The sequence below is a fragment of the Oncorhynchus kisutch genome, linkage group LG11 (assembly GCF_002021735.2).
Source record: "Oncorhynchus kisutch isolate 150728-3 linkage group LG11, Okis_V2, whole genome shotgun sequence".
Classification (NCBI taxonomy): domain Eukaryota; kingdom Metazoa; phylum Chordata; class Actinopteri; order Salmoniformes; family Salmonidae; genus Oncorhynchus; species Oncorhynchus kisutch.
Genome location: NC_034184.2, coordinates 57,834,306 through 57,857,781, shown reverse-complemented (window position 1 = coordinate 57,857,781; position 23,476 = coordinate 57,834,306). Strand labels below are relative to the sequence as shown.

The window sequence follows — 23,476 nt, the reverse complement described above, 5'->3', positions numbered from 1 at the left end:
GGGTGGAGATGAAAACAGTCAACTATGGCATGTGGACTGAACTTCAGTGCGATGTTTGCACAACTACACGTGAAAATGTGTGACTGAAAAGGCTTTCTGAGCTGCGTTAAAAATATTTCGGAAACATTATTTTCAAGTTCAATTTGGTGTGATTCACAATAGCTCCCTTGGGCGGAGTAGAATATGTCCAGAAATATATTACATTGTTCTCTGTGTCCTTATTCACATCATGTCATAGGCCAACATTTGTTAACATTCACAGGAATGTGTATGGCATGGGAACAATTCAAATCATTCTACAGTAAATGTAATCATGTACAGTATGCCAAATCAACCACCCAGTAATTAGCTTTAACTTGCAGCAATTCATTCATTTTGTGCCTCACTCCACCACCAGAACCCTCCTTCAACCCTAAACCACTTTAACTGAACAGTCCTGTCATCCAGCTCCACTCACCGGCAGGTTCTTTGCCGAGTCCAAGTACACCACCAGGAGAGCAGACGAGAGTCCATCATTGGCCAGGCTTCTGTCAGCTCGCACGCTCCTCAACACCTGATTGGATAGGAGAGACAGGCGGAGGTCACTACTGAGACAAACTGGACTAGGAGAAGTGGGCAGCCTTCAAATTCACGTCTAACTGTAATACACGTGACAATAGCAAGACCGAGAGAGACAGGCTAAGTCAAGGTGTTCAAGCTAGCCTGCTGGTATGATGCCATTATACACGCCTGGGCCTGTCTTGAATTATCATACGATTGGGAAGGGGGGGTAAGAACCCAAATTGAAAAGATAAGGGGTTGCCTGTGTGTGCTAAATGGGGCCGATTCCGACCCGTTTTATGCACTTTTCTCTCTATTCGTATTCTAACCTTTAACTTAAGCATGAGAATAGCATGCTATTCACCCGCTATTCGTTTTGGGGTGGAGATCTAAGAAATTAAGGTGAATAAGGTCGAGCAAACCATGTGGGGAAATGATCTACTTTCTCTTTTTCCAATAGAAATAACAGCATTCTCCATGCAGTGGTATTTATAATTGATAATAGCATTTGATAAGAGCTAGGTCAATGAGTAATCCATTTGTAGAAGAGGATTGTAAATACACATTGCAATCGCTTTAGATTATTTTTCCTGAAGATCTCTGGACACGAATGTGAAACCAGTCATATGGATGCAAACTGAAAATCGTATCAACATGACATGTACTGTGGCCCCTTTTCCAAAAGCGAAGTGGGCTATAAATAGCTGTGCTGATATTCCGAATTTTAATTGTGTGCCCTCAATTTGAGTGGCATGAAATTTGGAGACCCAAGCTATAGGCTTCTGTAGGGATGAACCTGCTGAGTTGATGTACGCGCATTAAAATGTTTTCATTATTGTTAGGTTCTAAATAAACAGAGTACAAAAACTAACGGACACTTAAGCTCAAACCAAGTTTATTCACCCACTGGGTCATACAGCTGCATAAGACAAAGAACATATTCACATGCACTGATATTTAACCCTTTCTCCTATGCTGAGCCCCTCCTTACACATCTGAACAGCCAATACACCTCTGTTGCTATCCAGAACATTAGTGATATATGTTCTTCCTCACTTCATTTAACCTGACCTCTGCCCAAAATCCTCACTCCTCCCCAACTCATGGCTGTCATGGTGACTTGTACCAGACTGTGTCTCTTCTCCTCCCATAGGATTCCCTGATGGCTAACAATAACATATCCTGACATAATGTAAACATACATTACCCCTCTCTCCCTCAGTGACATGAATAAGTATATTTCATGATTTCAAATGTTAAGAAATCAGAAGCCAGGCTTTTCATCATTTTATTATACAATTTGTATCATGTTAAATATTAGCCACTATCAGGAGCCACCGTCAGTAATACCCACATACATTTATAACGGCCATTTTAGTGTTAAGTTTTCTTCAATTTGTAGCTTACATTTTGCATCATTCCATTCCGTCTACCTTTCTTTCCTGTGTCACGTCTGTGTAGTTGTTCCTGAGGGTCGCTAGCATTAGTGGATCACATTAGGCTAGCGTTGGGCTAGCGTTGTGCAATAATTGGGACATGTAGTGAGCTGAACATTATTATGGGTGACAGTTTTCATCACTGCATTCGACATACGAGTTACTGCATCCAGTCTCAGGGACGGCTAACTCTGGAAATTCCTTTGGTCTCTACAGTTATGTAAATCAGCTTTTAGTGTTTTTGAACCTTATCTGTGGAACAATCTTCAAAATGTGATGTTTTGGCGCCTCTAAGCCAATTCAGAACTCTGAGGGCCTTTTTACTGATGAATATCTTTGTTTTTCATGACCGTGTTTTTCTTTCTGTTTGCATTTTGAATTTAGATGTTGATGTGTGTATTTTCTGTCATATACAGTGTATATCATTCAGGGCTCATCTGTAAAAGAGACCTTGGTCTCAGTATGACTCCCTGATAAAATAAAGGTAAAAAAAAAAAATTCAAGTGTGTGTATTTGTAGCATATATAGATTTGTGTGTATTTTGAATGCTGCACAAAATAAATGTCCATGTAAATAAAATAATGTCATATCAAATACTGCACCTGGTCCATCTTTTCAGGGGTGGAGAGCAGAGAGAGCCACTCCAGTTTCAAGTGTAGCTTCCCCGTGGAGACTTCTTCCAGATCAAACCACTAGAACGACAGGATGTTCAAGGGTGCATTTCAAATGGCACCCTGTTGTCTTTATGGTGCACTACTTTTCACCAGGGCTCTGGTAAAGAAGTAGTGCACAATATAGGGATTATGATGACATTTGGGACCTACATACCCTAAATCTCAACAGAGTAAAGTAGTGAGTGAATCACACCAACAGGGATGGCCGTCTCCCCAGACGTAGTGTAGGAGTGATGGATAACAACACAGTATCTTCAAATTGACAAAGGCAGGATATTATAGTAAGGCAAAATCGCTATCCAAGTGCAGAACTGAAGACAAGCCTCTTGTTCTATTTTCATGATTTTTTTCTTCTTTTAACCACATGAAAAAAATGATGAAAAAATATATTGGATCAGCGGGTAGATTTACCTCATCGACCTTCTGCTCTTTGTGAAGCTCCGTCATATCGATCATCAGGCTGCAATCGAAGACACAAAGATTGGATAAGAAATCAGTAGGTAGGATTAATCACAACAGAAGCCAAATTGATTCACTGATACAGCATGTTGGCACTCCGACCCAGTCAGGGGCCAATAGGGCTCCAGTCAAAAGTAGTGCAATGCATTGGGAATAGGGTTCCATTTGGGACGCAGCCAGCACACCTTGAAAGAGAGAAGAGACACATTAAAGTATCTGTGATGTACTAAGTATCTGTCATCAGTGTGCAATAGTCACATTAGGAGTTGGGACAGAAGCTCTGCTTCTTAGGCCTCATCCCAAGGGGATAGCATAGCTTTGGTCCAACTCCTCATGTGACTATTGTACACTGATCACAGATACTTAGTACATCACAGATACTTCAATGCGTCTCTTCTCTCTTTCAAGGGGCCACCCTTCACTGTGACATATAGGAGGGAGGTTTTTTGGTGAGAAGATAGATGCTAAGTCTGCGATAGTTCTGCTCCAGGGCGTCACGTGCGGTTTGCTAGCGCTGAAGGCTCGGCATCAGCAAGCCGCACGTAACACTCAGGACCAGAGCTAATTGTGTGATATATTTTCGGCTAGATAAGATAATTTGCTTGATATTGGATACAATAACTCACAATGCAGAGGACTAATAAGCCGTGTGAGCATGGGGTGAAAAAGACACACTATAAATCATTTCCTGTTGTTTTTACGGTAAATTACAGGCAACTGGCTACCTGTAAGTTACCGTACAGTATAGTATATCACTTGCACTTCTAGAGGCCTCAACAAAGGTAGTGATGGGACGACTGATCCCATAACTCCGTAGCCTCGATGCGGTTTTCAAAGTACTACTGATTCGACACAACGTACCGATGCTTGTAACTAAGTAACAATACCACGTGATGATGACGACGGTTGAAGCTTTGTACGTCACACTACCATCAACCTGTAGAGCAGTGGTGAGTGAGTCTCTTGTCTTGAATCCCATAAAGACGTGTTTATTTGTGTAAGTAGTTTTCTTCGGAACACTGGCTACGCTGTACTTCTAACTTTTAAATTATGAGTTTCGATAGGCATAGGCAGTTTTTTTTTATTCAACATCCTAAATCATGCAATGGAGCCAACGTCTTTTTGTAAATGTTTTTTTGGTATAAAAAAACAACAACAACAACTAGGTTGCTAGTTTCAAAGTATAGATGGAAAGGTTCAAAGAAACATTAACACAACTTTTTTTTTTAACCGTGTGTTGCAAAATGCGAGATCCCACTGATTTAGGTACTGTAAACTGAGCTACCATTTAGGCACTACACACTGAAGACAATCTAAGTCAATTGGTAAATAAGGTGTCCAGTAGAGGTCGGTGTTTGAAAGCAACTTTGCGTCGAGGAACGCATCAGCACCGCGGCGAAATCAGTGGGATTTCGCAACGCAAAAAAAAGCATGTGATCTGATCAAAAGAAGCTTCGGATGTCATTGATTACATGCTTTTTTGAGCCTTGTGTTCCTGAGCAGCAGATGCCATTAATGTGCACTGTGCTAAAAGTAGTAATGAACCTATTTTTGACAAAATTGGCTGGCAAACCGTCAGGAAGCTTAGTTTCTTCATAACTAGCTAAAAGCTCAGATTAATGAACAGCTTTTGAGCACAATTTGGTGTAAACCCTAAAGCCTTCAGAAAGTCTCGGTTACCCATCACTAAACAAAGGCATCCAACCTGGCAGTGACTATAGGGCAAAACAGACCAAAGGAGATGGCAAATACTCAACCATTAAAGGTTTAAGACTTAAATTGGTACAGCACTCTCACTAATGGGTGGCACAAACATCGCCTCTTACAAGGCACGCCTCAAAATATGTTACTGAGCCAGAAACAACAATAACATGCACCCACTAGTGGTCAAAAGGGTTTGCCACACCAGAAATACAGTACACTACTGTATTCTGTGGGGTGGAATTACAAGCAATTTGAAATACAGCAAAAACATGTTCTCTCTTACTTTAGAGGATTTGCTTTGATTTTGTTGATCTTATGCTTCTTGTGTGTGTGGCTGTAACGGCGTTCTTCGTTTGTTGAAGGAGAGGACCGAAATGCAGCGTGGTGGTTACTCATGTCTTTAATGAACAAAGTGACGATACATGCAATAACTTAATAAATACAAAACAACAAACGGAACGTGAAACCTAATTACAGCCTATCTGGTGAAACTACACAGAGACAGGAACAATCACCCACGAAAGACAAAGCGAAACTCAGGCTACCTAAATACGGTTGCCAATCAGAGGCAACGAGAATCACCTGACTGCTGATTGAGAACCGCCTCAGGCAGCCAAGCCTATACAACACCCCTAATCAGCCGCGATCCCAAATACTACAAACCCCAATACGAAAATACAATAACATAAACCCCTGTCACACCCTGGCCTGACCAAATATATAACGAAAACACAAAAATACAATGACCAAGGCGTGACAGAACCCCCCCCCCAAGGTGCGGACTCCCGGACGCACCTCAAAACCAAAGGGAGGGTCCGGGTGGGCGTCTGTCATTGGTGGCGGCTCCGGCTCGGGACGTGGACCCCACTTCATTAATGTCCCAGTTCCTCCCCTTCGCGTCCTGGGATAATCCACCCTCGCCGCCGACCATGGCCTAATAGTCCTCACCCAGAACCCCACAGAACTGAGGAGCAGCTCGTGACTGAGGGGCATCTCGGGACTGAAGGGCAGCTCGGGACCGAGGGGCAGCTCGGGACCGAGGGGCAGCCCGGGACCGAGGGGCAGCCCGGAACCGAGGGGCAGCCCGGAACCGAGGGGCAGCCCGGAACCGAGGGGAAGCCCAGTACTGAGAGGAAGCCCAGTACTGAGATGAAGCTCAGGTAGGTAGTAGGCTCCAGTAGATCCTGGCTGGCTGGCGGATCTGGAAGATTCAGGTTGACGAGCAGATGCAGACTGGCAGCTCCTTGCAGACTGACAGCTCCTTGCAGACTGACAGCTCCCTGCAGACTGGCAGCTCCTTGCAGACTGACAGCTCTGACTGCTCCATGCAGGCTGACAGCTCCTTGCAGACTGGCAGCTCCTTGCAGACTGACAGCTCTGACTGCTCCATGCAGGCTGACAGCTCCTTGCAGACTGGCAGCTCCTTGCAGACTGACAGCTCCTTGCAGACTGACAGCTCCCTGCAGACTGGCAGCTCCTTGCAGACTGACAGCTCTGACTGCTCCATGCAGGCTGACAGCTCCTTGCAGACTGGCAGCTCCTTGCAGACTGGCAGCTCCTTGCAGACTGACATCTCTGGCTGCTTCATGCAGACTGACAGCTCTGACTGCTCCATGCAGGCTGACAGCACCCTGCAGACTGGCAGCTCCTTGCAGACTGACAGCTCCCTGCAGACTGGCAGCTCTTTGCAGACTGACAGCTCTGGCTGCTCCATACAGACTGACAGCTCTGACTGCTCCATGCAGGCTGACAGCACCCTGCAGACTGGCAGCTCCTTGCAGACTGACAGCACACTGCAGACTGGCAGCTCAGGCTGCTTCAAACAGGCAGGAGGCTCCGGCAGCGCTGTAGAGAATGAAGGCTCTGATAGCGCTGAACAGGCGGGAGACTCCGACAGCGCAGGAGAGGAGGAAAACGCTGGCTGCGCTGAACAGGCGGGAGACTCCGACAGCGCAGGAGGGAAGGAAGGCTCTGGCTGTGCTGAACAGGCGGGAGACTCTGACAGAGCAGGAGAGGTGAGGCGCACTGTAGGCCTGATGCGTGGTGCGGGCACTGGTGATACTGGAGCGAGGACACGCACAGGAAGCCTGGTGCGGGGAGCTGCTACCGGAGGACTGGTGTGTGGAGGTGGCTCTGGATAGACCGGACCGTGAAGGCGCACTGGAGCTCTTGAGCACCGAGCCTGCCCAAGCTTACCTGGCTCGATGCCCACTCTAGCCCGGCAAATACGAAGGGCTGGTATGAACCGTACCGGGCTATGCACCCGCACTGGAGACACTGTGCGCTCCATAGCATAACACGGTGTCTGCCCGGTCTCTCTAGCCCACCGGAAAGCACAGGGAGTTTGCGCAGGTCTCCTACCTGGCATAGTCATACTCCCTGTAAGCCCCCCCCCCAATAATTTTTTGGGGTTGCTTCTCGGGCTTCCTTGCCAACCGTGTTCCCTCGTATCGCCGGCTCCTATCTCCTGCTGCCTCTGCTTCCTCCTTGGGGCGGCGATATTCACCAGGCTGAGCCCGGGTCCTCTTCCGTCTAATATCATCTCCCAAGACCAGAAGTCCTTATATCGCTGCTCCTCATGATTAACAGGGAGAGTTGGCTCAGGTCTGACTCCTGACTCTGCCACTCTCTCCCTGAGCCCCCCCCCCCAATAAATGTTTTGGGGTGACTTTCGGGTTTCGCTCTGCGCCGCCGTGTTTTCCTTTTCGACTCCATTCGCCTATAGCCTTCTTCGCACTGCTCAAGCGAATCCCATGCGGGCTCCTGCACTCTCTCTGGGTCGGCCGCCCACCTGTCGATTTCTTCCCACGTCGTATACTCCATGCCATTGCTGTCCATAACGTCCTCCCATGTCCATTCCTCCTTTCGCTTTTCCTGCGGTCGCTGCCTGTAACCACGCCGCTCGGTCCGTGTGTGGTGGGTGATTCTGTAACGGCGTTCTTCGTTTGTTGAAGGAGAGGACCGAAATGCAGCGTGGTGGTTACTCATGTCTTTAATGAACAAAGTGACGATACATGAAATAACTTAATAAATACAAAACAACAAACGGAACGTGAAACCTAATTACAGCCTATCTGGTGAAACTACACAGAGACAGGAACAATCACCCACGAAAGACAAAGCGAAACTCAGGCTACCTAAATACGGTTCCCAATCAGAGGCAACGAGAATCACCTGACTGCTGATTGAGAACCGCCTCAGGCAGCCAAGCCTATACAACACCCCTAATCAGCCGCGATCCCAAATACTACAAACCCCAATACGAAAATACAATAACATAAACCCCTGTCACACCCTGGCCTGACCAAATATATAACGAAAACACAAAAATACAATGACCAAGGCGTGACAGTGGCATTCTATTTTGAACATTCACAAAAACTGTAAGTGAACTTCTACTGTATTTTACATAGCATATTTTACAGTAGTCCAAAGTCCAAAATACATCAAATATTTTCCGGCTGTGAATATTTTCCCACAATGTAATGTAATTTATGCTAATCCATTGTATTAAGTACAGTAAGATACAGTTCATAAACAGTAATTTACCTTGAAAATAACAGGATGGTTTTACAGTGCAGGATATGAGCTTACCTCCCCAGGAAATCATCTTTGTCTGGGTCCTCATCAAACAACTCAATCTCCAGATGTTGGCCTGAGTGCTCGTATACCAGGGCCTAACAAGGACAAGGACAAAACTAAATACAATCTCAGATACAGTAGTTTACATCGAATACAACCAAAGGTAAAACATGACATGATGGGTAAAACAGCACGAAAGCCAAAAATAAGAGGAAATATTGGACTGTTGGAAATATGTACATGTAAGTTGTATCTGGTTCTACATACCCTATATTGCTGTCCCTGGGGTAGTTACTGTATAATATAACCATATTTTGTGGTTTTGGTTGACGTGCCATTGGAAGTGTTCATTTTCAGTTCATTTTGTTCACCTCGTAAACTTCGTTCCATTTGGGGTGCAGACTCTCTTTGACCGTCTTGCTCTGGAAGAGCTGGTTGCCAATCTGGAGGACGCCGTAGGGGTCAGACTTCCCTTTGATCAGCCCGCCTAGGAATTTATCTTTCCCCTCCAGGTCCTGAGCCTCCAGGAAGTGAATTCTCAGGACTCCCTGGTGACACACACAGCACAGGGACAATTCAGGAAACGGACACTTTGAAATAGAATACAGCGACACTGTAGCTCTTTCCAGTAGTCAATTACCGAAAGCGCCATCTTTGGCCTCATGGGTGGAAGGTTATTAATATTTTTAATAACCAGTGTTTCTATGTCAAACAGTTTTGCTACATTTCAGTCTTCTGTGATGTATATAAAGTGTAATATTGGGATTTAAACTCAAAATGGAATACATTTCAACTCTATATCTGATGGTACTGGTGTCTACTTTTTTAAAGCCCATAAGGTGTATACTTTTGTTTCAAAGTAGATTTGTGTAAGAATCACTCTGTGTGACCCTGATTTAGCCCACCGCAGTAAAACGTTTTAAAGGGACATTGCACTTGCATATAAAAGTTTGTCCAATGACTTCTGACCTCTAAAGACCTCTAATCTTTAGTCAAGATGAAACCATGTACCACAACATTGGTTGTGTAGATCCATCTATAGGCCTCCACCACGAATGAATGGAATAGATAAGCACTGAATAAAACCAGGAAAACCAGGGAATTAGATGATACTTAACTTTCCCATTCATTTGGTGTGAAGGCCTATAACTGGATCTACATACTGTAGTAACCAATTTCGTGGAAGGTAGTTTCATCTTGACATTAGTCTACTTTTGAGGTTAATTAAATGTCCCTTTTTTGACCAGCAGGTGCCGCTAGTGTACACTGTGTTGATCAAAGCCTCGAGTAATTAAGCTTCTTTTGACACAATTGGCTGGAAAACCTCAAAAGCTTCAGAAAGCTTTGTTGCTCCATCCACTACCTATCAGGATCATCATACATGTAGAATATTTGGTATTTATTAGGATCCCAATTAGCCGCTGCAAAATCATCAGCTACTCTTACTGGGTGCCACAAAAAAATTCCAACTTCAAATGATGGATTTGGTGGCAGACGGCTCTGCTAATACAAACACTGTTAATTAAAGGGTTACTTTACTCAAAAACATATTTTAAATCCCCCAAAAATGTGTTCTTCTAATTAATGTCTGAAATATGATAATGGTAGGTATGGTTAGATATTTTTTTTATTTTCACCTTTATTTAACCAGGTAGGCTAGTTGAGAACAAGTTCTCATTTGCAACTGCGACCTGGCCAAGATAAAGCATAGCAGTGTGAACAGACAACACAGAGTTACACATGGAGTAAACAATTAACAAGTCAATAACACAGTAGAGAAAAAAAAGGGGAGTCTATATACATTGTGTGAAAAAGGCATGAGGAGGTAGGCGAATAATTACAATTTTGCAGATTAATAACACTGGAGTGATAAATGATCAGATGGTCTTGTACAGGTAGAGATATTGGTGTGCAAAAGAGCAGAAAAGTAAATAAATAAAAACAGTATGGGGATGAGGTAGGTAAAAATGGGTGGGCTATTTACCGATAGACTATGTACAGCTGCAGCGATTGGTTAACTGCTCAGATAGCAGATGTTTGAAGTTGGTGAGGGAGATAAAAGTCTCCAACTTCAGCATATAGGATAGGTGAACGGCTGCAGTACCTTTGGCATAGGGAAGCGTAGCTGAGCCAGTTCTATATCTCCCACCAGTGGGATAGTGATGCGGTTGGGCAACACCAGGTAGCTGTAGATGATGTCCTGAATCAGACTGTCTGAGAAGCCACTGGGAAAAACAAAACACAACACAACCGAGCCCAACAATCAGTGAGTACGACTTTTGGATGAGATTATTCTCACCTAATCTCAGTTAAGCACAAAGGAACATGTCTTTTTCTGTTTTATAAGATCGTGGGAACATTGGAAGGGGTTCAAGCATGTTGTTGGGAGTAAATCCTTTGAAATTACCTGGATTTCTGCATTGATTACTCATAAAATGTGGTCTGATCTTCATCTAAGTCACAATAGACAACACAATAGACACAATAGACAACACAATCTGACTAAACTAGTAATACACAAACAGGTGTACTTGTCACATTTTTATTGAAGATTACTCTATCATTCACAGTGCAGGCCTGAAAAAGTAAGTGAACCCTTGAATGTAGTAACTTGTAGATCCTCCTTTAGCAGCAAATGTCTCCCAAACGTTTCCTGTAGCTGCTTATAAGACTTGCACAATGTTGAGGAGGAATTTTGAACCATTCCTTCCTACAAATCTGTTTCAGTTCATCAATATTTCTGGTTTGTCTTGATTGCACAGCCCTCTTCAGGTCATGCCACAGCATCTCCATTCGGTTAAGGTCAGGACATTCCAAAACACGAATCTTCTTTCTTTTCAGACATTCTTTAGTTGATTTACTTGTGCGCTTTGGGTCATTGTCTTGTTGCATCACCCAACAACCTCTCTTAAGCTTGAGGTCATGAACTGCTGCCCTGACATTCTCCTGTAAAATGTCTTGATACACTTTTGAATTCATTGTTCCATCAATGATTGCAAGGCGTCCAGGCCCTGAGGCAGCAAAGCAGCCCCAAACCATGATGCTCCCTCCAACATTCTTCACAGTTGGGATGAGGTTTTGGTGTTGGAGCTTTTTGTGGAAAAATGCACAACGCTATGTGTGAAGGAAAAAGGGCACTGCACACCATCTTTTGTCTCATCTGTCCACAGCACATTTTCCCAGAAGCATTGTGGAACATCCAGGTGGTCTTGGGCAAACTTTTTTTTTTTTTTAGACAGCATTGATTTCCTTGGTGGTGTCCTTCCATGAACACCATTGTTTTTCAGTGTTTTTCTGATAGTGGACACATGAACACAGACGTTTGTTGTTTGTAGAGTTTTCTGGAGGTCTGTTGCTGTTACCCTTGGGTTCCTTTCTCACCTCTTTCAGGATTGCCCTTTGTACTCTTGGAGTGATCTTTGGAGGACGCCCACTCCTAGGGAGAGTAGCAACAGTCCTGAATCTTCTCCATTTGTAGACCATTTGTCTCACCGTGGACTGATGAACACCGAAGGTCTTCAGCAATGCTTTTGTAACCTTTTTCAGCTTCGTGCATCTCTATAATGCGTCTTCTAAAGGTCCTGTGAAAGTTTTTGGGATCGAGGCACGGTTCACACAAACCAATCTTTCTGGAGAAGAACAGATGTGTCAGTATCCAGGCTCTGTGTGCCTTTATTTAAAGGGCAGGGCACCTGTGCAACCCACACCTCCAATCTAATTTCTTTATTCGAGACGCACTACTCCAAATAGCTTTTGGAGAAGTCGTTAACGCAGAGGTTTTTCCAGCCTGCACTGTGAATGATTACTCAGTGTCTTCAATAACAATTTGAAGAGTACAACTGTTTGTGTGTTATTAGTTTAGTCAGATCGTGTTAGTCTATTATTGTGACTCAGATGAAGATTAGACCACATTTTATGAGTAATCAGTGCAGAAATCCAGGTCATTCCAAATGGTTCACAAACTTTTTCTTGCAACTGTAGCAGTGAGGGTGTCACTGAGCAGGAGGTCTTACAACCTAAGAATGACAATGCCTTGTAAGGGAAGTCGATAGCTAAGACTGGTCTCGTAACTGCTGAGAGATTTTCTGTTAACCTTCAAGCTATCCACTTGGGTACGATTCTGTAAACAGAAATAAATGTATGAGAGGAATTAAGCAATCTGTAAAAATGAAACATAGATTTTTATGTCCCCCATTCCTTAACGTTTTCTCTCTCTCATTTCTCTAAGAAGGCTTCCCAAGAAACATATTTATCAATTTATCCTATAATTTCTCTTGCAGCTGAGCAGAAAGCTAGAGCACTTCTCTGGGAGCAGATTAAGCAGAATTACAGGGAACATGATTCTTCTTCAGTATGTGATCATTCACATGTAACACACACACACACACACACACACACACACACACACACACACACACACACACACACACACACACACACACACACACACAATGTAGAGAGCTTCATGCAGTATCAGCTGTTATTGTTCCCCTGACCTTGCAGTGGTACACAGAGCTAGGCCGTACTCCAAAAGTAAAAATAATAACACTACAATTGTCAGACAACCTGTGTTGAATAACATCAAGGGGATATGAGAGTGAGAGGGTGAGAGAGGGGGAGAGGAAAAAAGAGAGAGTGAGTGAGAGGGGGGGGGGTCTTTGGAAGGGGTGGAGGGTTTTATCTACTCTGTGACACAGTGGACTCCACCCCTCCAACATGCAGCTGGCACTGTCTATTGCTTGTGGTTGGAAGCTAGTCTCTGAGACTGTCTTTTTTTCTGCTGCCCAGGCCTGTCCTGTCACTAACCCAGAGGCAGGCGCAGCTCCCCCCCAATCCCCTAGCCCATGAACCTAGCACATGCCACTGAGCCTCCACAAACAGGCTCACAGTGTACTGACTGCACAGATCTATTACACCCCTACAGAGAAATAGCGGTGGGGGGGATGGGCGGTTGTGCTCTGTATAATCAGGGAGATGATTTCCATCACTGAGCTGCGGATGTGTCAACACCCGTGTCTAAATCAATAGACTGTGAGGAGGAGAGTGACCGTACCACGAAATCTTTATTAGGGACATTTTCCACCGCCACAGTAGCGCTATAAGGTTTAAACACCAGAAGGCACTGTCAACTCACAACAATATAGAAACTAAGAATTGACTGTTGATAATACAAATTATGCCTGGATCTGCAGAGATGGCAAAGGATATCTGCTCTTTGAATGCCATGAGAACATTATATTGGTCCCTTTACCAGAAGAGGGAAATCTGTTCTATTGAATCCATTGGCTTATGTAAGTCATGAATTGTGCTTGTTTCACCAGCCATCAGTGCTCTATTTAAGTGTCTATGTGACTCGGATGTGTATGTTGTTGCTGTTGGTGCATTGCTAGTGAGTGGTGACAAATCCAATTTCCCCCTTTGGGATTCATTTCAATTCAATGCCAGTAGTAGCACTGCCATACCCCAGAATATGTTAAAGATAAAACAATACAGATGCAAACGTATTAGCCAATGCGTCTTTACAGTCTACTCTATTCTACACTAAAGCTTAACAATTACTCTTAATATGCAGATCATCCAATGCACTCTTTCATGTAAATTAGCCCTAAGAAGTCCCCAAGTCCCCTCCCCATTACCCCATAATTTTAGATTTGAGAGATGTACGGATATAGTCTTTTAGCTACCCCAGAGAGCTGGTGGAGTGGCCCAATTTAAATATATATAAGTCAGAGATGAGTTTATAATGAAAATGACATCTTGCTCAACCGTAAAAACCTTCTTGCTTTCTGAACTGTGTGAGATTTTCTTTAGCCCTGTCAGGCAGGCATGTGTTGCGATGAGCATTTAAATGGACTGAAAGCCTGAAAGCCTAAAAGCCGTAGGGTGATGGTCACTCTAGCTGTCGTCTAGCTGTCGTCCTCCTGCTACCTTAAAAAAAATGCTCCAATCACATACAACAACCCCAAGAGGAGAATACCTGCAATAAAACCTGTAGGGGAACTAATCACATTAGTTAGGTGAATAGGTGAAAGCTTGGCCTGACAAAAGAAGGTGTAGGGTGAAGTTGCCCCTGGACGGTGATCTGGGGTCAGTTTTCGATTTTCCCCACACAGCAAATTCTCCAGTGTTAACATCTTTTTAATTGACACTGAAAGTGTTGAGTATGTGGAGCCATATAGACACCAGAACAGTGTTAAATTAACACACTGCCTTGTGTAAAAGCCTTATTCAAATATTTCGCAGAGTTCCTTGATTTTCGAGTACATTTCAGAGTTACCACTCATGACTGTATTTGTTAGTGACAGAGACATGGTTGTTGCATTCATCCATTTTCGGTCCTGTGGACTTTACCAAGTAAGATCCTAAATGAATATGTCATCATAAAATGTTTAATAAGTAACGTAATACCATACGTATTCAACAAGGCCTTATTTTGACGGCCTAGTTTTACCCTAATACATGGACCTGAAACTCACAAACATCACTTTCAACCAAAACCATGCCAATCATTATCATATTTCCCAGCATGCTTCATTGGAGGTAGATTTTTTAAATTGTTTGATTCAATATTTATGCTCATGCATGTACATTGATTTATTGAATAATTCATTAATATCATGCTACTCAAATATAAATTAAAAACATTTTCTAAACTAATCCAATATGTTATTTGTACTTATTGCACCCCTTACTGAAATGATTGTTCCATTTTAGATGCATTAGGTATTCTCATAACTGTCTTCTTAACTCTGGCAGTATTCTGAATACAAGTTGCAGGTGATAAAATATTCCAGAAGTTGGATATCCCCAATAGGAATTACACATCACATTGCAAGCCAGCATAATATGATTTGCAGGCCTGATGTGGCCTGTAAATCGTGAGTTTCAGGCCGTTGTATAAAACAAAACAACATGTGTGTGTGTCTATATATATATATATCAAATCAAATGTATTTGTCACATACACATGGTTAGCAGATGTTAATGCGAGTGTAGCGAAATGCTTGTGCTTCTAGTTCCGACAATGCAGTAATAACGAACAAGTAATCTAACTAACAATTCCAAAAAAAACTACTGTCTTATACACAGTGTAAGGGGATAAAGAATATGTACATAAGGATATATGAATGAGTGATGGTACAGAGCAGCATAGGCAAGATACAGTAGATGATATCGAGTACAGTATATACATATGAGATGAGTATGTAAACCAAGTGGCATAGTTAAAGTGGCTAGTGATACATGTATTACATAAGGATGCAGTCGATGATATAGAGTACAGTATCTACGTATGCATATGAGATGAATAATGTAGGGTAAGTAACATTATATAAGGTAGCATTGTTTAAAGTGGCTAGTGATATATTTACATCATTTCCCATCAATTCCCATGATTAAAGTGGCTGGAGTAGAGTCAGTGTCATTGACAGTGTGTTGGCAGTAGCCACTCAATGTTAGTGGTGGCTGTTTAACAGTCTGATGGCCTTGAGATAGAAGCTGTTTTTCAGTCTCTCGGTCCCAGCTTTGATGCACCTGTACTGACCTCAGATTCTGGATGACAGCGGGGTGAACAGGCAGTGGCTCGGGTGGTTGATGTCCTTGATGATCTTTATGGCCTTCCTGTAGCATCGGGTGGTGTAGGTGTCCTGGAGGGCAGGTAGTTTGCCCCCGGTGATGCGTTGTGCAGACCTCACTACCCTCTGGAGGGCGGTGCAGTTGCCATACCAGGCGGTGATACAGCCCGCCAGGATGCTCTCGATTGTGCATCTGTAGGAGTTTGTGAGTGCTTTTGGTGACAAGCCGAATTTCTTCAGCCTCCTCACGATGCTGTCTGTGTGAGTGGACCAATTCAGTTTGTCTGTGATGTGTATGCCGAGGAACTTAAAACTTGCTACCCTCTCCACTACTGTTCCATCGATGTGGATGGGGGGGGTGTTCCCTCTGCTGTTTCCTGAAGTCCACAATCATCTCCTTAGTTTTGTTGACGTTGAGTGTGAGGTTATTTTCCTGACACCACACTCCGAGGGCCCTCACCTCCTCCCTGTAGGCCGTCTCGTCGTTGTTGGTAATCAAGCCTACCACTGTTGTGTCGTCCGCAAACTTGATGATTGAGTTGGAGGCGTGCGTGGTCACGCAGTCGTGGGTGAACAGGGAGTACAGGAGAGGGCTCAGAACGCACCCTTGTGGGGCCCCAGTGTTGAGGATCAGCAGGGAGGAGATGTTGTTGCCTACCCTCACCACCTGGGGGCGGCCCGTCAGGAAGTCCAGTACCCAGTTGCACAGGGCAGGGTCGAGACCCAGGGTCTCGAGCTTGATGACGAGCTTGGAGGGTACTATGGTGTTGAATGCCGAGCTGTAGTCGATGAACAGCATTCTCACATAGGTATTCCTCTTGTTCAGATGGGTTAGGGCAGTGTGCAGTGTGGTTGAGATTGCATCGTCTGTGGACCTATTTGGGCGGTAAGCAAATTGGAGTGTGTCAAGGGTGTCAGGTAGGGTGGAGGTGATATGGTCCTTGACTAGTCTCTCAAAGCACTTCATGATGACGGATGTGAGTGCTACGGGGCGGTAGTCGTTTAGCTCAGTTACCTTAGCTTTCTTGGGAACAGGAACAATGGTGGCCCTCTTGAAGCATGTGGGAACAGCAGACTGGTATAGGGATTGGTTGAATATGTCCGTAAACACACTGGCCAGCTGGTCTGCGCATGCTCTGAGGGCCTGCAGCCTTGCGAGGGTTAACACGTTTAAATGTCTTACTCACTTCGGCTGCAGTGAAGGAGAGACCGCATGTTTTCGTTGCAGGCCGTGTCAGTGGCACTGTATTGTCCTCAAAGCGGGCAAAAAAGTTATTTAGTCTGCCTGGGAGCAAGACATCCTGGTCCGTGACTATATATATATATATATATATATACTGCTCAAAAAAATAAAGGGAACACTAAAATAACACATCCTAGATCTGAATGAATGAAATATTCTTATTAAATACTTTTTTCTTTACATAGTTGAATGTGCTGACAACAGAATCACACAAAAATTATCAATGGAAATCAAATCTACCAACCCATGGAGGTCTGGATTTGGAGTCCACACTACAGACAAAACCACACTACAGGCTGATCCAACTTTGATGTAATGTCCTTAAAACAAGTCAAAATGAGGCTCAGTAGTGTGTGTGGCCTCCACGTGTCTGTATGACCTCCCTACAACGCCTGGGCATGCTCCTGATGAGGTGGCGGGTGGTCTCCTGAGGGATCTCCTCTGAGACCTGGACTAAAGCATCCGCCAACTCCTGGACAGTCTGTGGTGCAACGTGGCATTGGTGGATGGAGCGAGACATGATGTCCCAGATGTGCTCAATTGGATTCAGGTCTGGGGAACGGGCGGGCCAGTCCATAGCATCAATGCCTTCCTCTTGCAGGAACTGTTGACACACTCCAGCCACATGAGGCCTAGCATTGTCTTGCATTAGGAGGAACCCAGGGCCAACCGCACCAGCATATGGTCTCACAAGGGGTCTGAGGATCTCATCTCGGTACCTAATGGCAGTCAGGCTACCTCTGGCGAGCACATGGAGGGCTGTGCGGCCCCCCAAAGAAATGCTACCCCACACCATGACTGACCCACCGCCAAACCGGTCATGCTGGAGGATGTTGCAGGCAGCAGAACGTTCTCCACGGCGTCTCCAGACTGTCACGTCTGTTACATGTGCTCAGTGTGAACCTGCTTCCATCTGTGAAGAGCACAGGGCACCAGTGGCGAATTTGCCAATCTTGGTGTTCTCTGGCAAATGCCAAACATCCTGCACAGTGTTGGGCTGTAAGCACAACCCCCACCTGTGGACGTCGGGCCCTCATACCACCCTCATGGAGTCGGTTTCTGACCGTTTGAGCAGACACATGCACATTTGTAGCCTGCTGGAGGTCATTTTGCAGGGTTCTGGCAGTGCTCCTCCTGCTCTTCCTTGCACAAAGGCGGAGGTAGCGGTCCTGCTGCTGGGTTGTTGCCCTCCTACGACCTATGTACTGGCCTGTCTCCTGGTAGCGCCTCCATGCTCTGGACACTACGCCGACAGACACAGCAAACATTCTTGCCACAGCTCGCATTGATGTGCCATCCTGGATGAGCTGCACTACCTGAGCCACTTGTGTGGGTTGTAGACTCCGTCTCATGCTACCACTAGAGTGAAAGCACCGCCAGCTTTCAAAAGTGACCAAAACATCAGCCAGGAAGCATAGGAACTGAGAAGTGGTCTGTGGTTATCACCAGCAGAACCACTTCTTTATTGGGGGTGTCTTGCTAATTGCCTATAATTTCCACCTGTTGTCTATTCCATTTGCACAACAGCATGTGAAATGTATTGTCAATCAGTGTTGCTTCCTAAGTGGACAGTTTGATTTCACAGAAGTGTGATTGACTTGGAGTTACATTGTGTTGTTTAAGTGTTCCCTTTATTTTTTTGAGTAGTAATATAAATATATATATATATATATATATATATATATATATATATATATATATATATATATATATATACAGTTGAAGTTGGAAGTTTACATACACTTATGTTGGAGTCATTAAAACTTGTTTTTTTAACAACTCCACAAATTTCTTGTTAACAAACTATAGTTTTGGCAAGTCGGTTAAGACATCTCCTTTGTGCACGACACAAGTAATTTTTCCAACAATTTTTTACACTAAGTTGACTGTGCCTTTAAACAGATTGGAAAATTCCAGAAAATGATGTCATAGCTTTAGAAGCTTCTGATAGGCTAATTGACATCATTTGAGTCAATTGGAGGTGTACCTGTGGATGTATTTCACGGCCTACCTTTAAAAGCAGTGCCTCTTTGCTTGACATCATTGGAAAATCAAAAGAAATCAGCCAAGTCTGAAAATACCACGTTCATCTGTACAAACAATAGTACGCAAGTATAAACACCATGGGACCAATCAGCCGTCATACAGCTCAGGAAGGAGACGTGTTCTGTCTCCTAGAGATGAATGTACTTTGGTGCGAAAAGTGCAAATCAATCCCAGAACAACAGCAAAGGACCTTGTGAAGATGCTGAAGGAAACAGGTAGAAAAGTATCTATATCCACAGTAAAAACAAGTCCTATATCGACACAACCTGAAAGGCCGCTCAGCAAGGAAGAAGCCACTGCTCCAAAACATGCCATAAAAAAGCCAGACTACGGTTTGCAACTGCACATGGGGACAAAGATCCTACTTTTTGGAGAAATGTCCTCTGGTCTGATGAAACAAAAATAGAACTGTTTTGCCATAATGACCATTGTTATGTTTGTGTGTTCATTGAACACTATTCCTGTGTCTACACTCGTGGCCAAAGGTTTTGAGAATGACACAAATATTAATTTTCACAAAGTCTGCTGCCTCAGTTTGTATGATGGTAATTTGCATATACTCACGAATGTTATGAAGAGTGATCAGATGAATTGCAATTCATTTCAAAGTCCCTCTTTGCCATGCAAATGAACTGAATCCCCAAAAAACATTTCCACTGCATTTCAGCCCTGCCACAAAAGGACCAGCTGACATGATGTCAGTGATTCTCTCATTAACACAGGTGTGAGGCTGGAGATCACTCTGTCATGCTGATTGAGTTTGAATAACAGACTGGAAGCTTCAAAAGGAGGGTGGTGCTTGGAATCATTGTTCTTCCTCTGTCAAACATGGTTACCTGCAAGGAAACACGTGCTGCCATCATTGCTTTGCACAAAAAGGGCTTCACAGGCAAGGATATTGCTGCCAGTACGATTGCACCTAAATCAGCCATTTATCGGATCATCAAGAACTTCAAGGAGAGCGGTTAAATTGTTGTGAAGAAGGCTTCAGGGCGCCCAAGAAAGTCCAGCAAGCACCAGGACCGTCTCCTAAAGTTGATTCAGCTGTGGGATCGGGGCACCACCAGTACAGAGATTGCTCAGGAATGGCAGCAGGCAGGTGTGAGTGCATCTGTACGCACAGTGAAGCGAAGACTTTTGGAAGATGGCCTGGTGTCAAGAAGGGCAGCAAAGAAGCCACTTCTCTCCAGGAAAAACATCAGGGACAGACTGATATTCTGCAAAAGGTCCAGGCATTGAACTGCTGACGACTGGGGTAAAGTCATTTTCTCTGATGAATCCTCTTTCCGATTGTTTGGGGCATCCGGAAAAAAGCTTGTCCGGAGAAGACAAGGTGAGCGCTACCATCAGTCCTGTGTCATGCAAACAGTAAAGCATCCTGAGACCATTCATGTGTGGGGTTGCTTCTCAGTCAAGGGAGTGGGCTCACTCACAATTTTGCCTAAGAACACAGCCATGAATAAAGAATGGTACCAACACATCCTCTGAGAGCAACTTCTCCCAACCATCAAGGAACAGTTTGGTGACAAACAATGCCTTTTCCAGCAAGATGGAGCACCTTGCCATAAGGCAAAAGTGATCACTAAGTGGCTCGGGGAACAAAACATAGATATTTTGGGTCCATGGCCAGGAAACTCCCCAGACCTTAATCCCATTGAGAACTTGTGGTCAATCCTCAAGAGGCGGGTGGGGTGGACAAACAAAAACCCACACATTCTGATAAACTCCAAGCATTGATTATGCAAGAATAGGCTGCCATCAGTCAGGATGTGGCCCAGAAGTTAACTGACCGCATGCCAGGGCAGATTAAAGAGGTCTTGAAAAAGAAGGGTCAACACTGCAAATATTGACTCTTTGCGTCAACTTCATGTAATTGTCAATAAAAGCCTTTGACACGTATGAAATGCTTGTAATTATACTTCAGTATTCTCAAAACCTTTGGCCACGACTGTACATGGGTCCACAGACTCAACACTTCCATTGTTTTTTGTGTGTGTTTTTTTCTCCCCAATTTCGTGGTATCCAATTGTTAGTAGCTAATATCTTGTCTCATCGTTACAACTCCTGTACGGGCTCGGGAGAGACGAAGGTTGAAAGTCATGCATCCTCCGATACACAACCCAACCAAGCCGCACTGCTTCTTAACACAGCACGCATCCAACCCGGAAGCCAGCCGCACCAATGTGTCGGAGGAAACACTGTGCACCTGGCAACCTTGGTTAGCGTGCACTGAGCCTGGCCCGCCACAGGAGTCGCTGGTGCACGATGAGACAAGGTTATCCCTACCGGCCAAGCCCTCCCTAACCCAGACGACGCTATGCAATTGTGCGTCGCCCCACGGACCTCCTGGTCGCGGCCAGTTACGACAGAGCCTGGGCGTGAACCCAGCGTCTCTGGTGGCACAGCTGTCGCTGCAGTACAGCGCCCTTAACCACTAAGATAGCACAGAGTGTCCTTCACTCCCACCTGCTGAACACCTGCCCTCGCCATCATTAACAGAACCGTGGGAAAACTGCCTACAGGTGTACGGCTAGCTAGCTATCGTTGTCGCCCACGCCCTCTCTTCTGTGGGGTTTATCGGGCGCTGGCATCTAACATTATTGTGCATTTACGCCATCTACTGTACTGGAGCGCCCACGCCACCCTCCTGACCTAGCTTAAAAATGTATCAATGCAGATGCAGGAACGCCCCAAATTGCAAGCCGCAATTGCAACCTTCTCCTCTCTCTTCCTCTTCCTCCCTGACCACACCAAACAATGAATTGAACAGCAGCCATCATCTGAGGATCAGCAGTAAGCGTCATTGAACAAAAGTGAGTGAGTTTGTCTTACTATGTACTTTGATTTGTTCTATAGTTTCTGGGTTATCAGACAATGTTCTTGAACTTTACTTTTGATGCTCTACTGCCCTATTGTTTGCCTATGGCTACTTAGCGTCAGCATTTGACATATTATTCATTTAAGTTTAAGCCCTTTCAGTATTGCTACTTATAGCACCCTTTTGAGTAGCATTATATGGGAAATGTGTATTGATGAATTGCGCCAGGGTAATCACAGCTTGTTGTGGATTTAGGTTTAACTGACACTTCTTTACTTTGTTCCTAGAAGCATACTACATACTATTACTTCAATGTTCTCCGATGACTGACCTTTGTCAAAATAAAAAAGAATGAAAGTGATCAAGCCCATTGGAGGCCATCCCATTCTCACTCAAATCAGAAATACAGTCCATTTCTTACACTCAGTGGGGGTTTTTTACTCTGGAGAATTTGCTGTGCACTAACGGTGGTTAGAATTGGGGGAGGGGAAGCTGATCCTAGGTCTGTCGCTTGGGGAAACTACACGCTGGAGCACAAAAGAGACACAGTTTACTTACTTCAGCCCAGGAATGTCTAGTATATTGGTGAAGCCTGTCCAGTTGATTTCCAGAAGCTAGATAAAAACAAAAGAACGGATTTAGCTGTCTGGAAACTGGAAGAACATGATGTACTTAGAAAGATTCATTTGCCACACCAGTGCTTTTCTTTTTACTTACTTAAGTGATCTAAAAACAAAGCCCGTCATAATAAAAAAGGAAAACTGCAGAGCGGGACACCAGCCAGAAGGAGTGGGGAGATCAAATAAATGATCTTAATTGATTCAAGCACTTAACTTCATTGTTATGTGACTCAGTCATCCGAGTGAGTGACAGTGTGTTGGTGTAAATCTCTTGATGATTAAAAACAAAAGATAGCATTCTGACAATGGAGAGTGCAGCAAAGTGAAACAGAAGCCAAGAAAGCTAATTGCCTTGCCTCTTGCTAAATAAACCAATTTCATAGGAAACCTGACATTTTTTACACACTAAAATAAGACAAGCTGGCATGTCAACACAAGCATGTTTTTAGCTGCAATTGTGCCCTAGTTTTACCTGATAGTTAGCGGTTAGGCTATTTCCACCAGGCTAAGTTCACCATTGTGTGTTGAACACCGGAATTAGGTTGGTTCCACCAGGCTACCCTATAGTTAAATACTGTACTTAATTGTTTCACTTGTTTCAGCTGTCTCTTATCTCACCTACTGTTGAAATGGGGACATACAGCCTTGTACAGTATGTATATGAGTAATACCCAGGTCACTGACACCAGAGATACCAGGCCACAGATTGGACAAACACTTGACCTGCTGAAAGATTTATTACAAAAACAATCCTCTGGAACCACTTCTGTATACAGGAGC

The 23,476-nt window shown here is 44.3% G+C and overlaps 1 protein-coding gene across 3 annotated transcripts in view; it reads right to left on the bottom strand.

Moving 5' to 3' along the window:
• The window catches only part of esyt2b (extended synaptotagmin-like protein 2b), a 54,559-nt gene that overhangs the window by 16,732 nt on the left and 14,351 nt on the right, over positions 1-23,476 (bottom strand). For all 3 annotated transcript variants that reach the window (XM_031835955.1, XM_031835956.1, XM_020494848.2), the window contains exons 7-13: positions 22,635-22,690; positions 10,500-10,620; positions 8,767-8,943; positions 8,408-8,490; positions 3,062-3,110; positions 2,579-2,668; positions 458-553 (exon numbers count right to left, since the gene is read on the bottom strand). In XM_031835955.1, the coding sequence (XP_031691815.1) occupies positions 458-553; positions 2,579-2,668; positions 3,062-3,110; positions 8,408-8,490; positions 8,767-8,943; positions 10,500-10,620; positions 22,635-22,690 (672 nt within the window). The remainder of the gene's footprint in view (positions 1-457; positions 554-2,578; positions 2,669-3,061; positions 3,111-8,407; positions 8,491-8,766; positions 8,944-10,499; positions 10,621-22,634; positions 22,691-23,476) is intronic.